The sequence below is a fragment of the Pelophylax lessonae genome (genome assembly GCF_965119305.1).
Source record: "Pelophylax lessonae genome assembly, chromosome: 4".
Lineage (NCBI taxonomy): Eukaryota > Metazoa > Chordata > Amphibia > Anura > Ranidae > Pelophylax > Pelophylax lessonae.
Genome location: NC_138771.1, coordinates 75,227,277 through 75,253,745, shown reverse-complemented (window position 1 = coordinate 75,253,745; position 26,469 = coordinate 75,227,277). Strand labels below are relative to the sequence as shown.

Sequence of the window (26,469 nt, the reverse complement as noted above, 5' to 3'; positions counted from 1 at the left end):
ATATCGGCCACATTGGAAGTGTATTGTTTTGAGTAGCCCAGCAGACCCATACTGATGTGCTATGTGAAAGAGTAGTAAAACACAATCACCATGTATCACTGCAAAGCAGGAAACTCAGTCTGCAATGGGCAAATATGTCTGCCCCCAGCTATGTATAAACTGACAAAATATGCATAGAAACAAGTTTATTTCAAATACTAAACACACACCAATAGATTCAAAAAAATTAAAAAAAAAAAAGAAATTCAGAGCACGCTGACCTCTTGTACATGCATGTCTAAAAAAACGTATATTTCCCTTTAATACAGTCTCAAATTGTACATGTCAATTTATGAGTGAAAGTAGGATCACACACTCCTTTAGAAAGACTTTACAGAAAGTGCAAAGCAAACCGTATTTTTATAAGTGGTGCTATAAAAAGTTTTGAACCGTTTAAATGAGAAGGAACTAAGCATAGTCCTGGTTAAATTATAGAATTCTTTGAAAACATACTAAACTTTTTAAAATCTGGGATCAATATTTTGAGGTTCAGTCTCATAATTTGAGTGTAACCAATAAATCTTTATAAGATAAAAAAGAAATGGAAATTACATGGTACATTTCGAGCTGCTTTTTTGATAAAACAGAGGTAGACAGGTAGATTGATATACTTCGTGCATTGATGTTGTCAGCACCTTGCAGTCCTGGAAAATTTTGAATGGTTCTTCAATGTAAATGTAACATTCTAAATGTTGAAACTCAGAGCAGCATAAGTTTCAGTCTGCATTTTTCGGTCATAAAGCTAATTTTAGAGGTCAAAATAATTAGGTTTAAACCCTTCATCACCAGATAGGATTGTAATTGGAAGCAGGCTGTTCTAAGCTAGATTTTGATATTTGCCTTGTTTATAGATTGAGGCACTTAAAAGCTTGTTTACTGCTCATTTCCAGCTTTTTAGCTGAAATAGGACTGCAGGGTTCCACGGCGACGAACATCACAGGTCCAGCAATGGAAACCACCTCCTAAGGAATTCGCATGGCGAATACTCACTTTAATGGTGGAGATACCTGCCAATTAAAACAAAAGATACATTAATGATTAACCAAATGTTATCCAAGGAACATATTCAAATTTGTGATGTTAATTTACATTAAAAAAAGGATCATGGAAAGGCAAATGCTAACACCTAAAAGACCAGTAAACATGGGACTTATATCAGTTATTATTATTATTATTATTATTATATAGGATTTATATAGCGCCAACAGTTTACGCAGTGCTTTACAACTTGAGGGTAGACAGTACAAATACAATACACTTTAATACAGTAGGAATCAGAGGGCCCTGCTCGTTAGAGCTTACAATCTAAGACCAGTTCAATTTATCTGGATAAAAACTAAAGCAGGGCTAGCTAAATTTTAAGATACCAGGATCAGTAGACACTTACCCAACTTCTCAAACATCTTTTGAATAGAAGTTTCATTGGCATCCACCATTACACGTTTTTCATCCAACATTAGGACATTCATTGAGAGCCATTTTGAGGACATCCACAGAGGATGATCTAAATACAAACAAAGGGAGTATTAAATTATGTAAAATAACCAGGATAATCTTTAATACCATTTTATTTTTTGTTAAATATTTTAGTGTCATTTATGGAGTTGTGTTTCTTCTCATTTGCAAAGTTTACAAATGGATTTTCTGAAGTAAGCAATTGCTTGGCCAATTTGTTTCAGAAGATACACCTACCACAATCTGCACGGTTTGATGCAAAGGTCTTGCTTCAGTCAATGCGTCAAAACCCCCAAACCAGTTATCTGATATATTTAAATATAATGACTCATTATTACATGACAGCATGCATGTAAACATGCCAATACCTACCATCTGGGATGAGTGGAGTGGGGGGAATGACAACAGTCCAGCCAGCTTTCTTAAACAATTCAATCTAGGAACAGAGACAAAAAACCCGTTTTAGCATGTGTGCTACCAATGGAATCAACTATGTTCTTGCATTTTCAGTTAATCTAATGTCTTTGACCTACTTGATGGCAGGGACGATCTGGGTTAGAAAGTACAAGGCCTGGTCCAATAATGTTGAAGGTGGCATCGATATGCATAGGATTTGGGTCCTTAAATGAGATAACGTGCACCTTGTACTCCGGAGCCAGATGCCTGCGCATCCATTCAATTCCAAGGTAATTTGTCACCTAGTAATAAATAAAGGATTTATCCACATAAATAATTTCCAGAGTACAAAAACAGAAAATAAATTAATGTATAAATTTAACAAAAGAAAGGTTAATAGCAAAAAGGAGGCAGCTCATTTTTTTTCACTTATACTGTATATACTGTCTTGTTTAGAAAAGTCTGCTGTTTTGATTGGTGCAAGGGCTGAGCTGTAGTTCCCATGTTTTTCAATAGAGGACCTGCTTGTCTAGAACGTTGGACAAAAAACAATGCAGCTTCAAAATTTAAAACTTCACATTGCTTTCCAAAGCTTTTTTTTTTTTTTTTGCTTTATTGTTTGTATTTATATTTGTTTGTCCTTGCTTTGTAAACTGTTGCACAACTAAGTGCCGGTTCACACTGCAGCGGCACGACTTCGGGGGCGACCAGTGAAGTCGCGTGCACCGGGACTTCGGCACGACTTGCACGGACTTCATAAAATGAATGTCTATGCAAGTCGCTCCAGGTCGCCCTGAAGTAGTACAGGACCCTTTTTCTAAGTCGGAGCGACTTGTGTTGCTCCTATTAGAATGGCTCCTGTAGCAGTCAATGGACCGCGACAGTACGTGACTTGTCAGGCTGACCAAGTCGCCTGACAAGTCGGACTAGTGCGAATGGACACTAAGATAGAATACAAAAAAATGACATTGCTTTATAGAAAATATATTTTTCTACGCTTAGGCCCCGTTCACATTGCAGCGACCCGACTTTGCCGGGCGACCTCACAGGTCGCGGCGCGCTGCTCGCCCCGCGACCTCGGAGCGGCCGGCACGGACTTCATAACATTGAAGTCTATGCAGGTCGCCCTGGGTCGCCCCAAAGAAGCTCTGGACCCTTTTTCTAAGTCGGAGCGACTTGTGTCGCTCCTATTAGAACGGGTCCATAGCTTCTGTATGGCAGGCGACCTGTGAGGCGACCAGGTCGCCTCACAGGTCGCCCCCGTGTGAATGGGGGCTAACACTGTGGAATCACATGTAAGTACATGGACAACAAGTGGGCAAAACACTTCAAACTCAGGTTAAAAAAATATATAAACAGTTTATTTAGGCTTGCCTAAAGTTAGCTATATTTTTTGCCTTGTTTTCCTAGCTCAGACATCAAATTTTAAATCTTTAATTCTGGGTCCTGGGTTTTCATGGAATGTAGCCAGGTCAACCCTAATGAGAATGCTAGCTCACATCTTTAATTACTGATGCACATTAATTATGCAGGGTCTGTGGCTGATTAAATACTTTTAAGGGACTGAATTAATCCAGTTAGCCATAGAACCAGCAGAGATTAGGTGTGTCATTAATTTAATAAAGGGAACTATGATTTGTGGTTAGCTAAGTTGGAAATGTCTTTTTAACCTTACAAGGTTTATAAATTGATATTTTATATCATTTTTTATTATTTGCAAAAAAAGAATATATTGTGCAAATAAAGGATAAAACAATTATACTGATTCTGCAGAGTTTTTTGCGTTGTTTTAAAAAAGCCCAGCACTGTCAGTTTTGTCAGACAAGGCCTATGTGCATATAAAAATCCAAAAATAGATCAAAATAGTGGGAAATGAAAACACTATAGCACTAAGACATACAAAAAAAATAATATAATATAGTATTTATTCCTTCTATGCCTATGTGCATAACAGAAACAAAAGCGTTATGTGTGTAATTAAGTTTTTGCTCTTAATGTGTGTTCACAAGATGTATAATTGACAGCAAAATAGTCACCTCAGTTTGTAAAATGTGAAACTCGCTTACAGCCTCACCTACTGGTAGTGGTCATTTTTTTTTACTACAATAATTTCTAATTACCTGGCTGAAAATATTTGCTTAAATTTAATTTTAGTCCTGTACACAAGAAATAAAGAAAATTTAACAAATTGCGGTGCCAATCTTGCTGCTGCTAAGTGGAGGCTGTAAAAAATGTACCGGATCCAGCTGTGCTCTTCAGAAACCATTGCACCCAATATGATGTCAGCATGTTAAATAAAATAAAAGGCAATTAAACATAAAGCATGACAATGGCTGGCAGAGCCACCGTACCTGGCTTCTCTGTGCAAATATGTCTCTTCCGGCTCTCATGAAGTCAGCAGCATCAAAACAGGGCTCATGTTCTGTAGTAACAAATTTTCCCTGAGCAGCCAGTTTGTGTCGGTCTTCAACAGTACGAATAGGGTATTCCTGGAAGGCAGACATTAGGAGAAGTCAAAATCTAGCCCTGGGTATGGAGTGCAGATCCTGACCTTTCCAGCATTTCCCATACTGTATTCATCCCTCACATACAACATGTGCTATACACAATCCACACACTCTAGTGATGTCAAAAGTACACAGATATATTACATAAGAGTTAAAAAATGATGTTTGAGGTCCATAAGCAACCATTATTGAAATTCAACTTATCCAGGTACATTAAGCCAAGAAAAAAATGAAAATGCTATACAAAATGTACATTTTCTAATAGCAGAGCTGCTTAGACTTGTAAGTATGGCATTTTAAATATATATCTAGCTACGACATTAAATATATGTTTAGCTAATCTTTAACCCTGGAAAGGTAGCCAATATAAAATTAAAATTCCTAAACTAAAATCTGTGTATACAGTAAAAGTCAACGCTTACGTAAAACAATCTTCCCACAATTATACAGAATATCTCAAATTTATATAAAGTATAATAAAGAAACAAAAATTACAATGTCTTAAATAAAAACCATATGTCCACTTTTGGACTTTAAGATATTGTATTTATTATATTTTATTAAAATGTTACAACTTTTGGTGGGAAGATTGTTTTAATTAAACGCTCTCTTTAGCTGCATTTGTACTGGCTTTTTAATTTTGATTAAGCAGCTATAGAGGTTACATAATTATATATATATATATATATATGTATAGTGTATGCCCAACTTTTTAAATCACCAATGAGAATTGATGAAAAAATGTGTTGCCTCTCCCTGTCCCAACTGCATCACTCTGACTAATGGAATAGCTTAGAGCTATCCAGTTTATATATATATATTGTGACAGGAAGTCAGGTAAATCTGTGGATGTAGTCACAGACAGGAGATACATTTCCACCTGGTTTAGAAAATTCACCAATTACTATAGGGTGTCGGCTGCAAAGGTAGCCAGAACTGGCTTAAGGAAGTTGAAAGGCCTTCAGCTGTTCGGAATGAGGAAGTTAAGGCCTCTATAATTTGTCCAATGGAAGTCTATTGATTGCTGCCTCCTGACGCTGTGTGAGTAGAGGAGGACAGTCAGATGTGTGCCTTCCGAAGCTGTGTGAAGCATGGGAGAAGGATTGCTGCCTCCTGACGCTATGTGAAGCTGGGGAGAGGAGGACAGTCAGATGTGTACCTCCCGACGCTGTGTGAGCATGGGAGAAGACCTCCTGGAGCGATGTGCGCTGAGGAGGGTAAAAAGTGTGAAGACTTCTCAAGGTGAGAAAATGAACTATTTCTATGTGGAAGAAATAAATGAACTGTTTGCTATGTCAAGAGACAAGCAAAGGGACATGTTCAATGTGAAGAGGAAAAGGGACATGTTCAATGGACATTGGTTGTGTGAAGAAAAAACATGGACTATTGAGTGTCTGCTGTAGAATCAGCAAAGTTTGCCCAACAGTAGGATGGAGACAGACTCCGTAGGTAGGTTCCTGTATGTGAGAAGGTAGCCGCCCACAGTGGCAAGGATTTATTTTGTGTTTTATTTTTATTTTGATGTTTTTGAGGCTTGCACTGGTGTGAAGTAAATTGCAAGAATAAACCAAACTGTTGTCTGCAACCACTTCTTGGCTATCTCCCTGTGTAAACACCCCCCCCCCCCCCCCAAGGGGTCATCCATACCCGCCACCGAGCTAATCTCCCACAAGATAGATAGATAGATAGATAGATAGATAGATAGATAGATAGATAGATAGATAGATAGATAGATAGATAGATAGATAGATAGATAGATAGATAGATAGATAGATAGATAGATAGATAGATAGATAGATAGATAGATAGATAGATAGATAGATAGATAGATAGATCTATAAGCATATAAGCAAACCCCATTTTTTGTTTATTTTTAATTTTAATATTGATTATGTTATTACTCTTGCCAGTTTAATTTTTTTCTAATCGGGCTGTTAAACATAATATGCTGCATAGCCAAGACTCCTGAAATACATATAGTCATACTGTATCTGAAAGTCTAAAATTAGGTGACTTCCTAGCTACTATTTCTTTTCAGGTATTAATTATACATTGTAGAATATGTAAAAAATATTTCATCTCAAAACCCACAGAAAAAATAAATGACCTATGATTGAATGATGGTGATTACATCTAGCAGTTGAGGTCATGTGCAATGTGGTAATGATAGGTTATGGCTCACACTAAATTGCACCGCAGCGTCCTCTGTTGGAGGAAATACAGGTATTGTATTGTAATTCTGTTTACTGTATAGAACAGGATGTCTACCATAGGATAAAGGGTGGGATAGAGAAAGGTTTCCTGTATTTCTGACTTCAGTCTGGATTTTAAACATTAGTAAGAGTGTCATAATGCCTATTTAATTTGGACAGACTAAGATTTATTTGGCTACTTAACATTTGATGTCACTTTTTTATTTATTATAGAGTTATAATTCTTTTTTTATTACAACAGCCTATGTCATTTTTGTATTTTAGAGTTATCCTAAAATATGATTCTAATGGCTATGAAAGTTTCAGTCAAGCTGTGAGTCACCTAGGGACTCCGAGCTGGATGCCATAATGATGTCACCTCCTACTATTGTTTTCTTGTAGACAGTAAACTAACGTAGAAATCAGACTAATTAGGAATGTCTGGGGCGATAAAAAATGGAAAACTCTGTCATGCAGAGAAGTTGACTTAAGTCTAACCCCCCCCACATAAAAATACAAACATTACATGTCCACATCATGGTGTGACCAGATTATGTGTAAGAATGGGAATATATATTATATAGTAGGACTGTTTCTGGTAGCTGCAATGGTTCCATGATATGTAAAGTTTAATGGGGAATGGTCATAAAAAGCAGGTTATATATAAATTACTATTAAATACTTTGTATTGAGCCATTTTATACAGGTGAAATAAATTGTTGTACTCATAAATTTCAAGATCTTTGCTCAAGGTATCTATAAATGTTATCAATCTAATAATATCACCCTCGTTGTTCCCTGAAAAATGCACTAGTACAGTGCATGTTCAAATATTTTAATTTCCAGTATATTTTCTTCTGATTGACTATTAATGAAATTAACTTTCTTAGGCAAAGAATATAGACTATATTTCAGTATGCATTATTTTCAATTATACAGTTACATACAAAGTAATATGAGATCACATGAAATAATATTGGTTTTGTGACCATGTTTATTCATGGACATACACAACACATGGGGCATAAACACAGGTTGCACAGAACACAGTATAGCAGCACACACAAAACACACCTGCCATCCATCATGCTGCAGAGAGCAACCAGGGCCCCGCAAGAAGCCGCGGCTTGTGCTCTTCAGCACCCTCTGGTGGTTGGGGAGTGCAGAGAGCTACACACTGCCAGTATCTCCTCTCCGTTTCTCCCCTTTTTTCAGTCCTGCCACCAAGGATACATGAGAGATAGTGCCAATGGAAGAATAAAAGCTGAAAAATGTAGCACATTAGCCCTATCTAGGTCTAACATTTCAGCACAATGTAAAATATAATTGTAAAAAATATGCATCTTGCTGTTAGAGATAGATCTTATTTTTACCTCTGCCCTGAGAGCATTCTTTTTCTTAGTTCTATAGAAAGGCTATGTCCACTAGGAGCTGATAACACAGTACTGGGTTGATAATAGCTACTTGAAGCACCCACAAGCTTCTTAGATCTCACCCATACTCCAATGGGGAGATTGCCCAGGCTCCACTTCCTATTTGCCGAGGCCATCAAGAACATGTGGTTTTAGGCCAATTAAGGCATGTAATCACACTGGATTTTCCCCAAGCTGGCCATGCAGGCATATATTTCAAATAGGAATCTAAGAGACTCCTCCATCCAGGCTAAACATTGTGCATTTTAGAATATTCCCAGCCATCCATTATATTCATACTGGTGTAACACCCGTGGCGGACTGAAAACTTGAACCAATCAGATGCAGTAATTGTTCAGCCAACAATTTTCCACCGGCTCTTTCAATTTTTCAGTTCAAAGGTTGTCAAGCTGGATGGCTCTGACAGGGCTACCCATAGCTCAAATTTCAGCAAAATCAGCAGGAATTGGCCCAATTCCTCTTGCTCACCTATAAGCTCTTCATGACTTGGCACCCCATTATCTGTCTGAACTTTTATCAACTTGCTTCCCCTCTCGTAACCTCTGCTTTTCAAATTCTGGTCTTTTGTGTGTCCTCTCTACTCACCTACACGATGGGAGACAGAGCCTTCTCCTTCTATGCTCCAAAACCCTGGAATTCACTTCTGAAGAACATCAGAGAGTCATCTTCTCTAAACTCCTTCAAATCAAATCTAAAAACGTTTTTCTTTAGACAAGCTTTCACTTAGTTGTCCCTTTTTCCTTCATGTTATCCTGTGTATTCCTTGCTTTTCCTTGTAAAGCACTTTATTAAGCTACCTTTAAAGGCGCTATATAAAATAAAGTTTATTATTATTATAATTCAGGCCATGTTTGGCCAGCTTTATGAATTGATAATATCAGACCATGATTACATCCAAACAGTATGTTTTTTGGTGGTGGTGGTGGTAGTAACGGTGAACTGCCAGGAACTTAAAGTGATACTAAATTCTTGTTTTTTTTTTTTCTTTAAAAGTAACAAACATGTCACACGTACCTGCTTTGTGTAGTGGTTTTGCACAGAGCAGCCCGGATCCTCCTCTTCTTGGGTCCTTTTCTGGCGCTCCTGGCCCCTCCCTCCTGCTGAGTGCCCCCACAACAAGAATCTTGCTCTGGGGGCACCCAAGCAGGCATGCTCCCAACCCACTGTTGTGTTACCATTCACACATGGAGCTGCGACTAGGCCCCACCCTCTTAGTCTTCTGATTGGCTCACTGGCTGTGATTGACAGCAGTGAGAGCCAATAGCTCCCACTGCTGCCAAAAGCCAATCAGGAGTGCAAGTCACCAGAGAGGCTCTCGTGGACATCACTGGATCGGGGGGGGGGGGTCAAATAAGTATTAGGGGGGGAATTGGGAGTGCTGCTGCACACAGAAGGTAAAAAACCTTGTGCCCTTACCACCACTTTAAGGAAGAAATGCTAATTGCTGATAACCCAGACAGATCTTAGAATATAGCAGAGTATTTGACTTGCAGCTCCCCCCAGTAGTGACCTATCAGCTTTGCATAGACTGCCTTTTTATGCTTTGTAACCAAATACTGTTTAGAGATAAGTTTCTGTTGACTCATCTAAATGTATTATCTATATGCTATGATGCTACATTTAGAAGCCCTGGAGAAGAAAATTTGGGGATGAATATTTCTGAATTACTACTGATTTACATAGCCACTACAGGTATCACGTTGGCAATACTTTCCCTTTATTCCTGGCTGATACAATAAATTACTTTTTTTTCTTTCTGAATTTTCAGTTTCTAATGTGCATTTTGTATTACTTTGCAATGCTCTTTAACTGAATCAGGACACTATTTTATTGTTCTATTTGATTTTAGAATGTACATGTACATTTTAAAAAATCTAGAGCAGAATGTACCTGGTCATAGAGCTCATCAGCCATTGTTGGTTTAGGTGCTGTGGTCCACTTTGCCCCACGACGGAAATAATCCTTAATTAAGGGACGGTAGGCCCTGTATTCAAAGAATCTGGACCTCCACGCCATGGGAGCTTCAATGATCTCATTACCAACAACCAGCAGGATGTCTCTAGGCATAGCAGCATACAGACCTGCAATAGAATAAATAACATTTTATCATCATTTATAGATTTGTGTTACCAACACAATTTCTAGTTGGATTTATCTAGATACATTTTTGGAACCAAAAGGTCAAACCCTCTCCATGCACATACACGATTATTGTATATTGATCCAGTAATACTGTGCTTGCCTCATGAATTTTTCTATTTTCAGTTTTCTGTCACCAGTCAAATAAAAATTTACATGTGAAAAAAAATCAGTCTTCAGATGTTATCTATGACTTGTACGTGGCACAATTGAACCCAGCACTGAAAAATTCTACTTATTTCTATTATGAGGGGACTGGGAAACAGTGTTTGCCATAATGAATGCTGTGTGTGTACTGTGCTGGCAGATCTCATTGCGAGTTATAAACTAGTTTTTGAACACTGTCTTTGCTAAGAGATTAAAGATTTAGAAGCTGGGCTTCCCCCTAACCAAAAAGATTTTGGATCTGATATTTAGGAATAGTGACAATATGATTATCAAGCAAACATTAGGTTTCACATTAGTACAAAGATAAACCATAGTATATGAAACATGTGCATTCTTTCACTAATGGTAAACAGTAGGCATATTTAACCCTGAAAAAAAAAATTAAATCCTGTTTCTTTAGAACAGGATATTCAGCATAGTGCTTATGTGGTGTCATTTGCCATTTCTATGCTGTAATATACCTGGTTGATCCTGCCTGTTCCTGTGTCCCCCTTAGTGTGCTGACTACTGTAATCATGGCTGCTGAGCCATGATAACGTGGTCAGCTTACGTGCCTCTCATCCCACTGCTCTCCCTCTCCCCCTGCCTGTCAGCTTAGAAGTCTGTCTGTGAGCCGTCTGTGCGCTCACGTGACTTTCTGCCGCTCTCCTCCTCTCCTCGCGGCTGACGTCAATGGGGAATCCCAGCCCCTTCCGCTATAGTCTTTAGATCGGGGAAGCAGAGCGCTGAGCTGTCACATGAATGCACAGCAGCGCTGTAAAATAAGGTATTTCGCTGCATCATTTTTAAAACACACAGATGCTGCACAGTATATCTTTCCATAACAGAGGGAACTCCAGGATTTGTGATTAGTGACTTTACAACTACTTTAAGTTCACAACTGTTTATGAGCCCACATGAAAGCAGATAATGGACATCTTTCCACTCAAAGGTAGGCAGCAAAAATATGAGCCTCCCATCAAAAAGGCACAAGTGTAAGAGAACCACATTCCTCAAAAAGTATAGAAGGCATGGGAGGGACAGGGGGAATACATGAGAAGGACCCAACCCCACAGCAGATAGTCAGTGAGAACCCTGTAACATGTAGGGAACAACTGTGGACAGAGGGGGAGATTTGCAAAAACTGGTGCACCCAGAATCTGGTGCAGCTGTCCAAAGTAGCCAATCAGCTTCCAGGTTTTATTGTCAAAGTTTAAATGAACAAATCTGAAGTTAGAAGATGATTGGTTAATATGTACAGCTGCACCAGATTCTGTGTGCACTAGTTTTAATAAATCCCCCCCCCCCCCCATAGAGTCTAGGTGAAAAAGAAAGAAAAGAAACCAGAGGAAAAAGCAGAAAAAGAGTAGAGGCGAAGGAAACAAGGTAATTGGTTGAAGCCCAGGCCAGGGTCGGTCTCCTGCCCATGGGATGGACCCTTAAATGATAGCTAGATGCCAGACACTGTGTTGCTCCAGGAGAAAAAGCCTCCATTCAAAGTTCAGCCTCAGAGGAAATCCAGGTGCACGCCCTGGTTGTTATTACTAAGCACCAGCTTGGGTGCGAAACACGTTAGCTGTCAGTGTCATCATCTCCGCTGTGGTATGATTATCCTTCACTGTGGTATGATTATCCTTCATGTATTTTTATTTTTTCAATAAAGGACTAATTTTTTGGAGTGCTACCATCCAGTCCATTTCTTTGATAGCTACAACCGCAATGAGTTGAGTAATTTGCCTCTTTGGGACACACAGTGAAGTTGTTGCAGTCTGCCGTGACACCTTCTCCTAACATCTAAAATTTTATATATTTTTTTTATTTCTTTAGGTATGCTGTATGGATGGACACATGGCAAACATAGTTGGGTTTTCTCAAATTTGACAGCAAAGGTGGAAATACACTTCAAGGGGCCACAAATGTCTACTATTTTTTTCAGTGCTCTTTAAATGATTGAACATTGTCCAGTAAAAAAACTATTTTTCTCAGAACATTTTAAAAGACAGACAGTGTAATACGGCGAGCACTCAAGAATGTTTCAGGGTGTATCTGGTCACCTGGCAGAGGAGTGGTTAATCTGACCGCTCTATGTTACGTCAGGAAGCAGACATTCCCTCAATGGTTAGCGTAAGCCCACGCATATTGTGGAACTGGTTATTATGGTTGAAAGCCATTTACTGCCATGACAACACACACACACTGGCATGAGAATCCCAGCAACAAAGCTTCTACTCATGAGCTCGGAGAGGATTGTTTAATGAATGTCCTTTTCATCCTCTCGCCTGTGGGAATACAAGTGCCCCTTACTGTTTTTTTGCCACCTCAACAAGATCTGACCAATATGCTCCGGGACTTGCCCAGGCTAATATTAACTGGCATGCTTCAAAACAAAATACAAGGCCAGCTTATATCATTTAACCTGAATATAAAGTGAAAGTTACCATTACAAACTTTCCAGAGTTTTACAGCATGAGGGACATTACACAGACTTATCAGCCTCCTGTGATTTTCCCATACTAGAGAAAGAGATTAGTCACTTTTATTTGGACAAAGCTGACCTCTTCTGAGTAAGCTGTGCATAACACAAAGCAAAGTCCGAAAGCAGGTCATTCATTAAAATGTGACAGTTTAATCTACTGCACATTCTGCACAAATGTGTGCGGCACAAATACTTTATTTATGTATAATTCTAAAGGGACCTAAATCTACTGTGTGCACTAAATTCCTTTGCAAATCCAGTTATTACCTGGAAAAAATAGCAGTGACACCATCACTGTGCTGTATAGAGAGCAGAGCTGTGGAAGGGATCCAGCAACTCCGCCCACTACAGGGGAGGAGACCAGACCAGTCACCCTGCACAAGCAGAAAGCAGCAGTGACCAGTCTCCTGCACAGACTTATAACGTTTCATACTGGATTACTGCACTACTAAATACATGTCAAGTGTATCGTTGCTTGAATCTTGGTGTACTTTGTATATTTCAGTGGATGAGAATTGCACATATATCTTTGTGGTTTGCGACGATTATATTACACTTTACAATAACTTGTAGTAAAAATTCCACAACTCCCAAGAGAGATGCTTTTGGAAAAGAAAAACCAGCGGGATTGATTTACTAAAGGCTTTGCAATGGAAGTTACACTTTGAGAGATAATTTTTCCCAGAGCTTAGTGAATACGATGAAATTTTACTTTGCAAAGAACACCCAACCACAATCAAGGAAAATTAAAAAAATTGCATTTTTGCTTACAAGCGATGGGATGATGGAAGACAGCAGAGCTTTGCCTCATTCACTAAGCGCTGGGGAAAATTTCCTTGCAAAGTGCATATTCCCCGGAAAATTGAATTGTTTTGAGTCACATCAGATCATAAATCTGGTAATGCATTTTACAAATGTGCAATTGTGTGATTTTATTTAGATTTAGGAAGGAATGATGTACTGCAAGGCCTTACCCAACAATCCATCCAATGTATGGGCCATCAGGTAGGCCCTCGTGCTACAGTCACATAGAAAATGTGTGTGATCTTTAAGTACATTGAATCCCATAAACAAAAAATGTTATATATTGCAGCATACCAATTCTCTGATGTGGTGGCAGCATTAGTTTTCTTTTGCAGTCTTTTTTTTTACTTTATTTTCACCTGATATTCCTGTCACCAACACATTTCCTGTCCTAGGATGACAACACTCATTTATTGTACTGTATCTTTGGAGGAGCAACATAGTCATCCTAGGAAAGGTCTACAGAACACAACCCTCTGTTCTTGTCCATACCATTGATGGGAAGTGCAATGTAGTCAGTCAGCGCAAGCAGAGAATGCCGGAAGTTATCTGCATGCAAAAATGTTGGCATGGTCATCAGGTTTTTTTTTTTTGCACTTATCAAACATGTAACAAAACTTCACTGTTATATTTAGCAGACCAAAAAGGAGCAAAGGCAAGTGCTCTGTTAGTGTACACTTAAAGCGTATTTTCCACTTTTGCAGTAAATTTGGAGAAAACCCCAATATGTGTTTTTTTGTGTGTTCCCATACACACATAATACCATTTGTTTTAAAAATATATTCTTAGCTTTTAGGTGTTTTTCAGGAGGAGGTATCATGGCTGACTGCAAGGTTTTTTGAACAAGGTTAGAGTGAGCCTATCCCAAGTCTGACAGCCTCTATACTTTTAACCCTTTGTTAGGGTTTAGCCAGGGTTCAAATCAAGTTACAATGAATAAAGATATACTTGCACAGTAAAGACAGGGTTATTTATGGCAAGCAAAGCTGCCTAGCTCCCTATTACAAAGAGGACTACCTAGGATTTTGTCAGGAAGGTCATGCCAGTAGACAACATGATTCCTCTGGATGGAAGTCTATGTCTCTTCAGTCTAATTCATTCTTCCTCTTGTAGAAGTAGGAATTTGACTAATTCTTATGTGCCCACATATGGGCACACGCTTACATGCACTTGTGACAGATATTGGCGTTAAATGGGCTTTTTAAACTCAGTCAGTGCTCAGGATCAGTCCTGCTTTGTCTTCAGCCTTCCTTGTATCATGTGACCTTGTGATTCTGTATTCTGATCCCAGTTGCTGACCCAGCTTGTCTGACCACTCTCTCCAACCCCTGCTTGTCTTTGACCTCTGATTCTGTCTGCTCCATTTGCTTCTCTTCCACTGATTGTCTCCTGACCTGGCTTGTATCCTGACTATGCTCTTGCCTGCTCCTCTGTACCTGATTCGTCTGCCAGTGTATGATCTGGCCTGCGTGACTCTGCTAATCTTCCTGAAGCTTCCAGTACTTGCCTTACATCCAGGTGTGCCTGCTGTTCTACGGACTGTTACTGGTGTATCCCTCACCCACCTGCTGTTTCCAGTACCAGCTTGCTTGTCTGCCACCCACCAGCAGTCTATCAGCCCACCTGCTTCACTGAAGACTACTGACGACTTCTCCTGCCTTTTGTGAAAACCTGTTCTGCTACTATCAAGACCTACAGGCACACGTGCCACTTGGCACTCCTGTGCCTTCTGTTCACACTATCAGGGGCCATGAGCCAGAGATGTAAGAGGCCTTCCTCATCATTTCATGCTCTACTATCAGGCACGTGATAGATATATCTATTTCTGAAGAGTCCAGTATAGAGCATCTAAAAATGGTAAGCTGCAATTTTTCAAGGTTTTTTAAGTTATGCTATGTGAATGGGGGACATGTAACAAATATAAAGTAGGTGTTATGCTCATTTCATTTGAAGCCCAATACTTACTGTATTAGTAGCTTACCTCTAGATTCAAAGTCAGGTGTTTTATACTGAACTGACCAATCGATTACTTCAGGTCTTTGGACAACAACGCCTTCATGTCGTAAAATATTGCACATTTCCTCAATTTCCTGTACAGCTTTCTTCACGTGTTCCTGAGGAAACCTCTGTCCTCCATATGTCTGGTAGAAAGGCCAGTACTTTTCATACGTGTTTGCCTGATGTGGACAAAGAAATGCACATTTTAGGCTAGCACTTTAAAAATAATGTGCAGATATTTTCTGATGGAACCGACACAAATCTGGTAATGCGATACGTCAAGTTAGCAAATTGTAATTTGTCTATCAACCGACATCTGTGACCCTCATCAACGTCTCTGACATCTATGTTATATAATACACTAATTTCAGCTTCTCTTACTCTCTGGCAAAAATATTTTAAGAAACAGATGCAATACTAGATGTCATGGGCAGCTGCCCCATGACGCTAGTTAATGGCTTTGCCAGACCAGCACCGTCACCATTGCATTTCTCAGTTAACGACTATGACGACTATGCTTTTAACCCTTTCTATTTCTTGGTTGATTCGTTAAAGGGCTGTAATAAAGCAGTGTTTTTTAATTGTCCTATAATGAGGCATTGATACTTTTACTCTAATTATTTCAGCCTGAAATGGAATATGTAGCTTTTTATCACACAATCATGAAGAAAGACTAGAAATGAATGCTGCTTGCCTCTACCTCTGTTAATGAATTGCTACAGTTGGATAGATTTTCTTCTTTTAAAGGAATGTATAGTTTGTGTACTTTATTAGGATCAGGATCATGTTCATATTAAAATAAGTCTTCTTAATCAGGTAAATATGAAATAATGGCTATTTATTCTGTAGACTTCTGGGCAGCCAAGAGGTGGACCTCTAGGCTCCTTTTCACATGTGTTTCCTTAGCACCTGTTTAAATCGGAACTTCACTCTCTCAATTTTAATCCTTATGCTGCTAGCATTAGTAAATGGATAGGAAAATATATCATATTTGTTTGTTTTTAAAAAACAATTTCTTCAATTACTTTTTAGTTTCGATGCCTATGCAATTGAGGTCATACATTCTTTGAGTCTTCAGTGGGGGAGAAGGCTCTCTCGTTTAGGCACACCCTCTCCTGCTTGCATGCCTGAGCTAAGGGCAGGTGGATTCCAGGGAGTAAATGTACATGGATTATCTGCCTATACTCAAGATGGCCATTGCCAGAAGTGCTTGGGGGTATTTTTTTAATGTGATCTCCGAACAAAATGAAGCACGTTGAAATGAATGGATGGGCAAGTTTGTGATTTCCCAACAAAATAAAGCACGTTGAAATGAATGGATGGGCAAGTTTGCTTTGGATAATAAAAATTAATTAAATAGCATTTTTGGTTTGTGGTGCTCAGATTACGTGTAGTTCCACTCTAAGAAAAGAAAAAAATGCACAGATACATGAGCTAGAGCAATAGCTCCCATGTCAAACAACTTTGTCCAAGGTTTCAGTCCAAAAAAGGGAACCTAAAGGCTGTAAAATAAAATAAATTTACCTAAAACCGTTATAATATTTAGGGAAAATTAAGTATTAAGTGTCGTTTACAAAAAATTTTTAAAAAAGTGGACTACAATGTCGACATTTATCTGGGTAGCATATGTAAAAAGCTTTCATAGGGCTGACAAATAGAATGGCGAGTGGAGGTAAAGAAAAGATATAGACTAATTATGCTTGGCCCCTCATGGCTGTTGGGGGTGGTTGCACCCCTTCTAGTTGCACCCTAGTACAAGCAAAGGAAGCTCTGTAGTTGATTTTGCACATGATTTTGTAGCATATTACAGTTTCCCCATTAAAAAAAACACATTGTATTCAGAAGGGAAGAGTCCCCTGGGAAGATGTCTTGTACAGTCTGCTGTTCCTATCTATGGGATGAGCTCTGCAGCCAAACAAGAGCCCCAGCTGTCCTTTTGTCACATGCTTCCCATGTGATATTTCTCACATTCCTCCCATGTCCACATATGTACATTAGAATCAAACAGGGTCTATGTAGTGATCTACAACAGCATATAACACAACTGTTATTGTCCTCTCTCTTCTCTCTTCAAAATATATCCTCTAATGATTTTACATGTGTGTTGTAGCCAACAGAAAGTGGAAAAATATGTTATTAATTTGAAGGCACAACAAAAATTTCAGCAAATTATAGCCTTAAAATAATAAGTATAAATTGAAAAACCCATGCTTTAGAAGGAAACAATAATGCTTTCGCTATCAGTTTTATTTTACATTTTTCTTTACATTTACATATTAACTGATCTTTTATATTACTTTTTATTGTATATACATTTTATTTTACGAACACTTGTTTCAGTTACAGTTTTAAAGTATTTTTTTTCCTTAAATTAACCTACTTACCTGCTCCGTGGCAGTGGCCCCGAACCTCCTCTTGTGGTCTCCCGCGGGTACTGTCTGTTCCTCCTCTTCTCTATGTGCTCCCTGGGAAGCTGCTTCTATGGAGGAGCACCTACAGGCTCACTCCTGAGCCAGGCAGTGTGCAACCATAGACACACAGCGCAGCTCGACCATGCTCCTCCTCAAAGGATTTGACTGACAGCAGCAGGGCCCAATGACCCCTGCTTCTCTAGGCCAAGTGTGTGAGAGCAGGGAGAGAGGAGAGCACAGATGCAGCCTTTTACCTACAAGTAAGCCTATAACAATGTAGGGCCAGTGGTCCTATCACATACAGTTAGAGTTAGAGAGCAAAGGAGTGCACCAGCCATCATGGGAGCAAGAAAGATATGTCTTTTGCTTATTCCAAGCCCCGTAAACAAAGCAAGCAACTAACCCTTGCAGTGTGTGTGGCTGCGAGAAGTATTTTTTACAAGGTCTTTCCATGACAAGGTTTTTTCTGATAAGATGGCCCAGCGCTGCCTTTTGAATTGTTGGCTGTTTTTGCCCAACAGAAAAGCGACATGTTTTTCTCTGCTATTCAGGACCTGACTAGAATTCCAGGATAAACCTAACTAGTATTAAAAATGTCCCCCTTCCCCCTCCTAACATCTATGTTCGCTAACCTGTGTCAGCCATCAGCAGCAGCAGGGGAGAGGAAGCTTCAACAACGGATAGGCCATTGGAGCCCATGGGCGACGTTCTTGCTCCAAGCTTTATCAGCTGTTGTGCGCACTCTGCTTGAGTAGAGAGCTCCAACAACAGATTGGCCATTGGAGCTTATGGGCGACGTCCTTGCTCCAAGCTTTATCAGCTGTTGTGCGTCAGGATGGGGTAGGGAGTATTTTTTAAACTAGTTAGGTTTATCCCAACTTTATCTACTTTAAAGTGGTAGTAAACCGTATTTTTTAAAATAGTTTAAAACCTGTAAGACAATTGCATAATGTGCTAGTATGCTTAGCATACTAACACATTACAATTTACAAAATACTTACGTTAGAACAAAGTCTTTCAGGGGCATCCTGTTATCGTTGAAGGCGCTTCCTTCTTCACCCAGTCTTCCTTCACGGTTCGCGTCTTCCGGCCATCTGATTGGGCATGCGCGCGGGAGTCACGGACCGTGGCATAGTGCTCTGAAAGGAAAGCACGGGTATCCCTTCAGAGTGCATTCACCGGTCACATCACCGGCCAAATGCAGTGTGAATATCTCTTAAACATTACAAGTTTAGGAAATATTCACAGTGCTTACAGGTAAGCCTTATTATAGGCTTACCTGTAGGCACAAGTAAAGAAAATTACTTTACTTCCACTTTAAGATATTCAGGCTCTTCACAGCCTAGCATGATTGATCTTGGTAAAAAAAAAAAAAAAAAAAAAAAAGCTGAAGGGTATGCTTCCTGCTGGTTGCACCTGGCTAATATGAAAAATGTATATGCATTATTTCACATCTGTCTACAAAGAAAAAAAATACTCTTAATCCTTATATATATATATATATATATATATATATATATATATATATATATTTTAAATGTTATTGATGTTTGTGTTGCTAAAAATACATAAATGGTTGAAATATGGAAATCAATACATCACAGGTCATTATGCTAAAATGTGTAAAATTGTTTATTAAAAAAAAGGAAGTGATTAGTCAAAATCATTGTAGGGTACTACAGGCTTCTGGAATTACCCCACATTAGTCACATGTTGCCAAAAATGTTGCAGTGGAAAAAAGCTACAGTGACAATAGGGATGTGCTTACATGAGAGTAACCCAGTTATTTTCTCAGTACTCTGCTCAAGAAAAGCGTGAGCCGAGACCATGAATTATCAGTACATTTACGTGTATTGGGGGAACATCTACTAGCCAAATTCTATAAAGTATACATACTATATCCACAGACTATTTTTGCAATCGTAATATTGGTATCGAAGCTGGATGGCACCATAGCAGAGAAGCTCTGAAATCTTCCTGCCGCTCATGCAAACTGCTATGCACACATTGCTCTTGGCAGCATTGTAGCCTCTTGGGAAAATGTGTCGAGTCAATTGGGGTTAATGACTGTACTGTGAGAAAGTAGAGACAACAGTTTTCTGTTTGCCACAGCCTGGCATAAATTAGTACCTTCACGTCAAATCCTGTGTAAATAGACGTCAATTAGCTTACCTTCACTTCCACTGTAAATTGAGGAACGCTTGCATTTTCTGGTCTCCCCACAATGACTTCTTCCAGAGGGTCCCACTCATTGTAGGAGCAGACAGGAGAGTCTTGGGGGGTGGTTTCGTCAGCAGTGCAGTCTTTCTGGGTAGCTGCAGCTGCCTGGGTGCTCTGGAAAGTTCGCTGCACCCATCCGACGAGGCCTTTACTCAGCTGAAAGGATAAAGAAAACCTCAGTGAGGACAAAACAGACCTAAAGGTTTTTTATTAAACACTGAAGTTGATTTTCTAAAACCGTAGAGTGCAAAATCTGGTGCAGCTGTGCATGGTAGCCAATCAGCTTCTAGCCTCAACCTGTTTAAGTAAGCTTTGGCAATGAAACCTGGAAGATGACTGATTTCTATGCAGAGCTGCACCAGATTTTGCCAGCTCCAGTTCTAGTAAACCCCCCTCCACTCCACCATGAAGTGCAAAGTAAATGGTTTTTAGTCCTTACAGGGTAACTCCACTTTTGTTGAAAAAACAATACCCTCTAGGTGATCAAAGTACATTGTAGAGATTGTAGCAATATATATATATATATATATATATATATATATATATATATATATATATTTTGCAGATTCCTACCTGTTTCTGCTCTGAAGAAAAATCAGTTTGTAGAGTAAATCTGGATAATGGTGAATTTTCACTTGTATCTTAGCAGAGACTTCAGGGAAAATCAGTGAGCCAATCACACAAGCAGAAATATATATTTTCGGGCTGTTCTGTACACCAACCGAGTGCAGATTAAAAGGCTGCCCAGTTTTGCATTGCATTGAATTGTACTGAATTTTATTGCATTGAATTTTACAGAAAATGACAGCACCGCCAACTGAAAAGGAAATTTAATTTTCAAAAACATTCAATTACAATACGGCTTGCATAGCATTTGCATATGCTATATTTTTAGTTGCTTGTTTTTCCCCATGAAAATGGAGTTATAATTGGCTCTTTTCTAAAATTGGCCCTAGTACGTAAGCATGTGAGATAGGGACCTTAGAGTGTAAGCTCCTTTAGAGCAGAAATTGATGTGAATTTACAGCATGTAAAGCACTGAGAAAGCTGCCTATGCCATAATAATGCCTATATTAATAGTAATAAAAAACAAAAGTTATAATGCACTTTTGAGATTTGTTAGCAGAAATGTGTAAGTGTTCCCATGCATCCACCTAGTGGTGGCTGGGGGCACTGCAGCATTCATGCCCAATTGCTGTACAGTATAGCTAGGATGCATGCTTCTGCATAAAGGCCTCTTGTCTGAGCTGAGATTAATGGCCATGTAGAAAGGTCTTTCATGCCACGCTGCACGTACACATGTGACATATTTTTGTCAAGCACTCAAGAGAGTTGCACTGTGCTCCTGGAGAACCAGTGGTCAAAGTAAACCATGTAACAGCTGCTGTAAACAAGATTATAGCTCCTATCTTATCAGGACCTCTGAGCTGAGCATGTGGTCTTCCTATGGACACAGAACTTCCTATGGTTGACTAACTGGAACAGCTAGCTTGCTTTGCACAGTTGTTTGTTTAACCCCTTTGTTACCCCTTGCTTTTGGTTGAATGCAATCTAGACTGTTCTGGACTGCTGAAGGCTAATAGTAAAATCAACATAAAAAATAATGCTTCCCTCAAATGATAAGCAGAAATAGAGCAAGCATTATTAATCTAACAGGGGTTCATTTACCAGGGGGAAAAGGCTGCTCACTTTGCAAGGGAAGTTGCACTTTCCAGAAGAATTTGCCCCAGAGCTTAGTGAATGAGGTGAAGCTCTGCTGACTTCCATCATCCAGTTATGTGCTAGCAAAAAAATGCTTTTTCCCGTTTATGTGATTTAGTATTCTTTGCACAGTGAATTTACACCACATTCCATGAGCTCTAAGAGAAAAATTCCCTTACAAAGTGAACAGCCTATTTGCCTTGAGTAAATCAACACCCCTGTGTGAAACGTTTGATTATTGTGATATATTTGTCTTTATGTTAAGTTCTTCATTCACTTTTACAATAAAAACTTTAAACGTAAGGATTGGTAGTACAGTATGGTCTTATAGTACATTTGCAGCCAGTGGTGGAAAGTCGCCAAGGGTCTCCTTTGCAAAACCAATTTTTTTTTGCCCCCCCCCATTGAACTGCTTGTCAAATAAAAAAGACATATAATGTGTATGACATGACAGCTAGAGGGAATGAGCCATGTTTAAATGTACGTGACTATGGGAGGGGTCAATGACCCCCCTTCTATTAAAAATGAGTCCCAGAATGCCTTTGTACAGCCGCACTGTCTGCACATATTACAAGTTCCCAGTTTGCAACACATTCATGCTCTTGGCTGCTTTGGGTGAGTTTAATTTCAACAAGGATTACTCCATCAATACACATAGATGTGATCTTCAAAGGGAACCACAGAACTTTGGTCCCAGACCATGCAAATGTTTACAGTTTATGGGATTTTAACTAATAAAATGCTATTTACAGGGAACATATGGGGTTCAGTGTAAAGTCAAACAATCAATCTGCTTTCTATCTAGTAGTATGAAGCTGATTTCCATTCATGACAAGGAAGGATACAAATCTATGGGCTAAAGTTCATTTTTACTATGAAAAATTAATAGTTGATTTACTAAAGTAGGAAACCGTTCACTCAAACATAGCTTAGTTTATAAAACAGAGTTGTGTTTTTACTTTGAACAGGCAATCATGTGCAAGAGAATTTAAAAAAATGGATTTTCGCGTGTAAATGAATGGATGAAGAAATGAGCACAGCTTCACCTTATTTACTAAAAGTGAATTTCACTTTGAAATGAGAACATTCACTTTGTTAAGTAAATAGTTTTAAGCATCTAATGGATCTCTATGGGTAATTTGTGAAAGCTGTTGACTGGTACAATTAATTAACGCATGGCCAACATTTTACTGCCCCCATATAATTGCTAGAAACATTTTCAATCAATGGAAAATAAATCATACGATAATGTAAAAGCTAACGCAAAGGTCAGTAACTCATTTACTGCCTCTGCGGAACTAAAAGTCCCAGCAATCTAAAGTATTGGTGGCAAAGCTGCATTGCAATTTCTGTTTTATTTAGAAGATCAGCCTGGAGCAGCCACTGCTGCTGAACCCACTGCTGAAATAAAGCTAGAAGAAGGTTAGTTCCCTTCTTGCCATTATCTACAAAGAAAAAAATAAAAAAAATTAGTCCTCTGCAAACTAGAGAAGGCGTTCTTACGCCTTGGTGCTGAATTTGGGCGGAGGACATTCCAGCATGGCCTTTTCACTGGGAACTGTATTTTTATTAACAGCTGGAGAGCTTCAGCCCTTCCAGAAACAATCCCACACTGAGTCCATTAAGTGGATTGCATTGCAACGACTTGGGGGGTTATTTACTAACAGAGGACAGGCATGTCCACAGGATATGCAGAAACCAGTGCATGTTACTTCATTAGCAGTCCAATTTATTTATTGCAAGTGTGAAACTCAATTTCTGCAAAGGATCCCTAGACAGTGTACACAACCCCTTATGTCTGCATATATACAACTGCATTAACAATGTTACATAAGAACACAAAGGCACAGGTAAATATTGTTTAAATTTTTGTAACCATCCAAAAACATTTAAACACAAAAATACGTGTATTTAAGCTTTAAGGCCAAATTTTGGAAGTGATTTTAGTTTAGTATAGCTGGCCACGGAAATGAGATGACCCTAGATTGGGCAACAATTTTATGTCTATGGAAAAAGTAATCATCATGGTCAACTGTTCCAGGGTCAATGATCAATCAGGCAAGGTTGAAGCCATGCACTATTGTTTGAACTGTTCCCTCCTCCACAGACATAACTGTAAATGCTCAAATAATGCTCAGCATAATATAGCCAATGTTGGTTCTGTTGTGTGTTTTACTACCATTGGATTGATAAAAAAACAAAATTAAAAAAAAAAATATTTTTTTATGGGTATTTAATACCTTTTCACATCCTCTCTAAATGTATGTAAAAAATGAAATTAGTTTTCAACTACTGCAGTAATAGAAAAAAAAGGGAGATTGCGGATTCCTAAAAAAGAAAAAAAATTGCCTTGGTCAAGGCTTACCAAGAAGGTAGAAAAACCGCTGAACCATCATTTTTGGGAACACATAATATAACATGTAACCTTCCTGGATTGGAGGCATTTTGTAGTATTCTCTGTATATTACTGCAGACTAAGCAGGGATAGACCATATGTAAATGAGAAGAAATTTGGAATTCCCTATTTTTAAACTCCCGTGCTCCATAGATGGAACTTGGAGCAATGCCTATTTCCGAAACTGCAGTGAAAATTGATCAGCTGTTCCCAGGCTCACTTTACAGTTGCATGGATTTGATGAATGAATGAGCTAAATTCAGCTGATGGTTTGGATATGGAAAGAACAGAACAAATCTGATAACAGACATTCAACAAATCGCAGCCTTGACTATGTGACCAAGAAAGATAATGACAGTTCAGAAGGCTAAATTCATTTCAAGGATGCTAGTTCTATAACAAGATACTATATCAATAATGCAGTTATCACATGGCAACATGCCCGCAGCTAAACATACATCTGGCTGCATGTAGTTATATTACTGGATCTGATGTAATATGGTATAAGTTGCAGTAACCAGTACATCTGAGCCAGGATTATGCAATGTGAACAGTCATGGCATTTAAGGTATGAACTATAAGGATACAGACCATGGATCCTATGTAATGGACAGCTTCAGCTCCCCTGCTTCCTCCTCTCACACATCTTACACGCAGCATGGTGCCTGGGCTACCTAAGGGAAGGAATGTTCTCAATGAATGAGACAGCTCAAAAGCCTTGTGTTATCCCAACTCAAGCCAAGTGATCTGGGTAGAGTAGAGCTGCAAAAGCTCTTTATATGTACTCCTCAGCCCTCTCTATTGGCTGCTGCTGATAACAGGTGGTGATAGTGTCAAAGCTAAAGGTCACAAATTCCCAGATTAGCAAGTGTCTCTTCCAAGAAACTAGCACCTTTACCCTTTTTTAGCTGCAGCAAGACAGTGGGAATTAATGTGTAAAAACATAAAGCCTGGCAACATCTGCCAGGCCAATACACATAATGCAGCTAGAGAATATGGAACCGACAGCTGTTATAGGAAGAACTGGTGACTGCGAGATGGTCATGTTTCATTTACATTCCATCACATCTCATAGTACTAAGCCTGATTTCTGACCGTATGTTTGGCTAAATTGTTTCTAGTAGGATAATTAAAGCAGAGTTTCGGACAAAAATACATTTATAAGATAAAATGCCCCTCTAATCCTAACATATCGCCAATTACAGTAACACTATTCCCACATTACAGTACAGTACAGTATTTGAATGTAGATAATATCTTACCTTTAAAATTGATTGCAGAGCGCGGCCATCTTCGGTGTGGGCGTCTGAAGCCGCTGTGTCCCTCTTTCTGGTTTCTGGCTACCCAGAATGCTGATCACAATCTCGCGTATGCACTGTAGATTGCGATTGGCAATCAGAGGAGCGCCCGGCCAGGATTGATGACACACATCTCCCAGGACGCAATGCGAAACCCAAAGTGACGTCCGCGGCCGCGGCCGCAGAAGAAGGGAGTGGGACAAAGAATCTTCTAAAATAAGGTAAGTCATCCAAAAACCAAAAAAGTATTGCCCAATTAATTTTTAAAATGCATATCCTTACTGGAATCCGTTAAGATGAAAATGAGGGTGGAACTCCGCTTTAAAGCTGTTTATATAAAGCATGTGCCAAGGACCCCCTGATGCTGACATTAACTGCTTGCCGACCGTATCACTTAAATATAGGGTGGCAAGGTGGCTCTACTGTGCTCAATCAGGTACCTAGTACGTGATCCTGAATTTCCAGTTTGGGGGCAGGCAGGCAGGCACGCCACCGGTGGCCCGCTTCTGCTGTGATTATTAACGGCTTGAGACGATCAGCGGCTACCGCAGACTCAATGTTTTTTTACACAGGCAGAACAGCAGTCTGCCTATGTAAAGAAGGCAGAATGCCATTCTGTCAGTAGGGAAGGCATTGATCCTGTGTTCCTGCAAAGCAGGGACATGGATCTATGCCGTCCCCTAGTAAAAGCTCCTCCTACAGTTTAGTAAAACACCAGCTAGGCACACATTTAACCCTTTGATCGCCCCTGATGTTTAACCCCCTTCTCAGCCAGTGCCAAAAATACAGTAACAGTGCATATTTTTAGAAGTGATCAGTGTATTAGTGTCACTGGTCCCCAAAAAGTGTCAGAATGTC

General features: G+C 39.2%; 1 protein-coding gene across 1 annotated transcript; it reads right to left on the bottom strand.

Moving 5' to 3' along the window:
- Window positions 1–404: 404 nt before the first annotated feature.
- LOC309555009 (glycine amidinotransferase, mitochondrial) lies at window positions 405–25,078 on the bottom strand. Its single transcript, XM_082256819.1, has 9 exons — window positions 24,905–25,078; window positions 20,170–20,373; window positions 15,570–15,765; window positions 9,913–10,103; window positions 4,242–4,379; window positions 2,028–2,192; window positions 1,867–1,930; window positions 1,427–1,543; window positions 405–1,046 (listed from the first exon to the last, which is right to left on the bottom strand). Exons 1-9 carry the CDS (start codon window positions 24,971–24,973, stop codon window positions 934–936), a joined length of 1,257 nt encoding a protein of 418 aa, XP_082112945.1. The 5' UTR covers window positions 24,974–25,078; the 3' UTR covers window positions 405–933.
- Between the last annotated feature and the right edge of the window lie 1,391 nt (window positions 25,079–26,469).

Excerpts from the sequence above, each read along its gene's own strand:
- LOC309555009 (XM_082256819.1), bottom strand. The coding sequence starts at position 24,973 with ATGCTGCGTGTAAGATGTGTGAGAGGAGGAAGCAGGGGAGCTGAAGCT. Across the intron at positions 20,374-24,904 it reads TCCATTACATAGGATCCATG|CTGAGTAAAGGCCTCGTCGG; the intron begins GTCTGTATCCTT and ends TTATCCTTTCAG. Across the intron at positions 4,380-9,912 it reads CTGATGAGCTCTATGACCAG|GAATACCCTATTCGTACTGT; the intron begins GTACATTCTGCT and ends TCTGCCTTCCAG.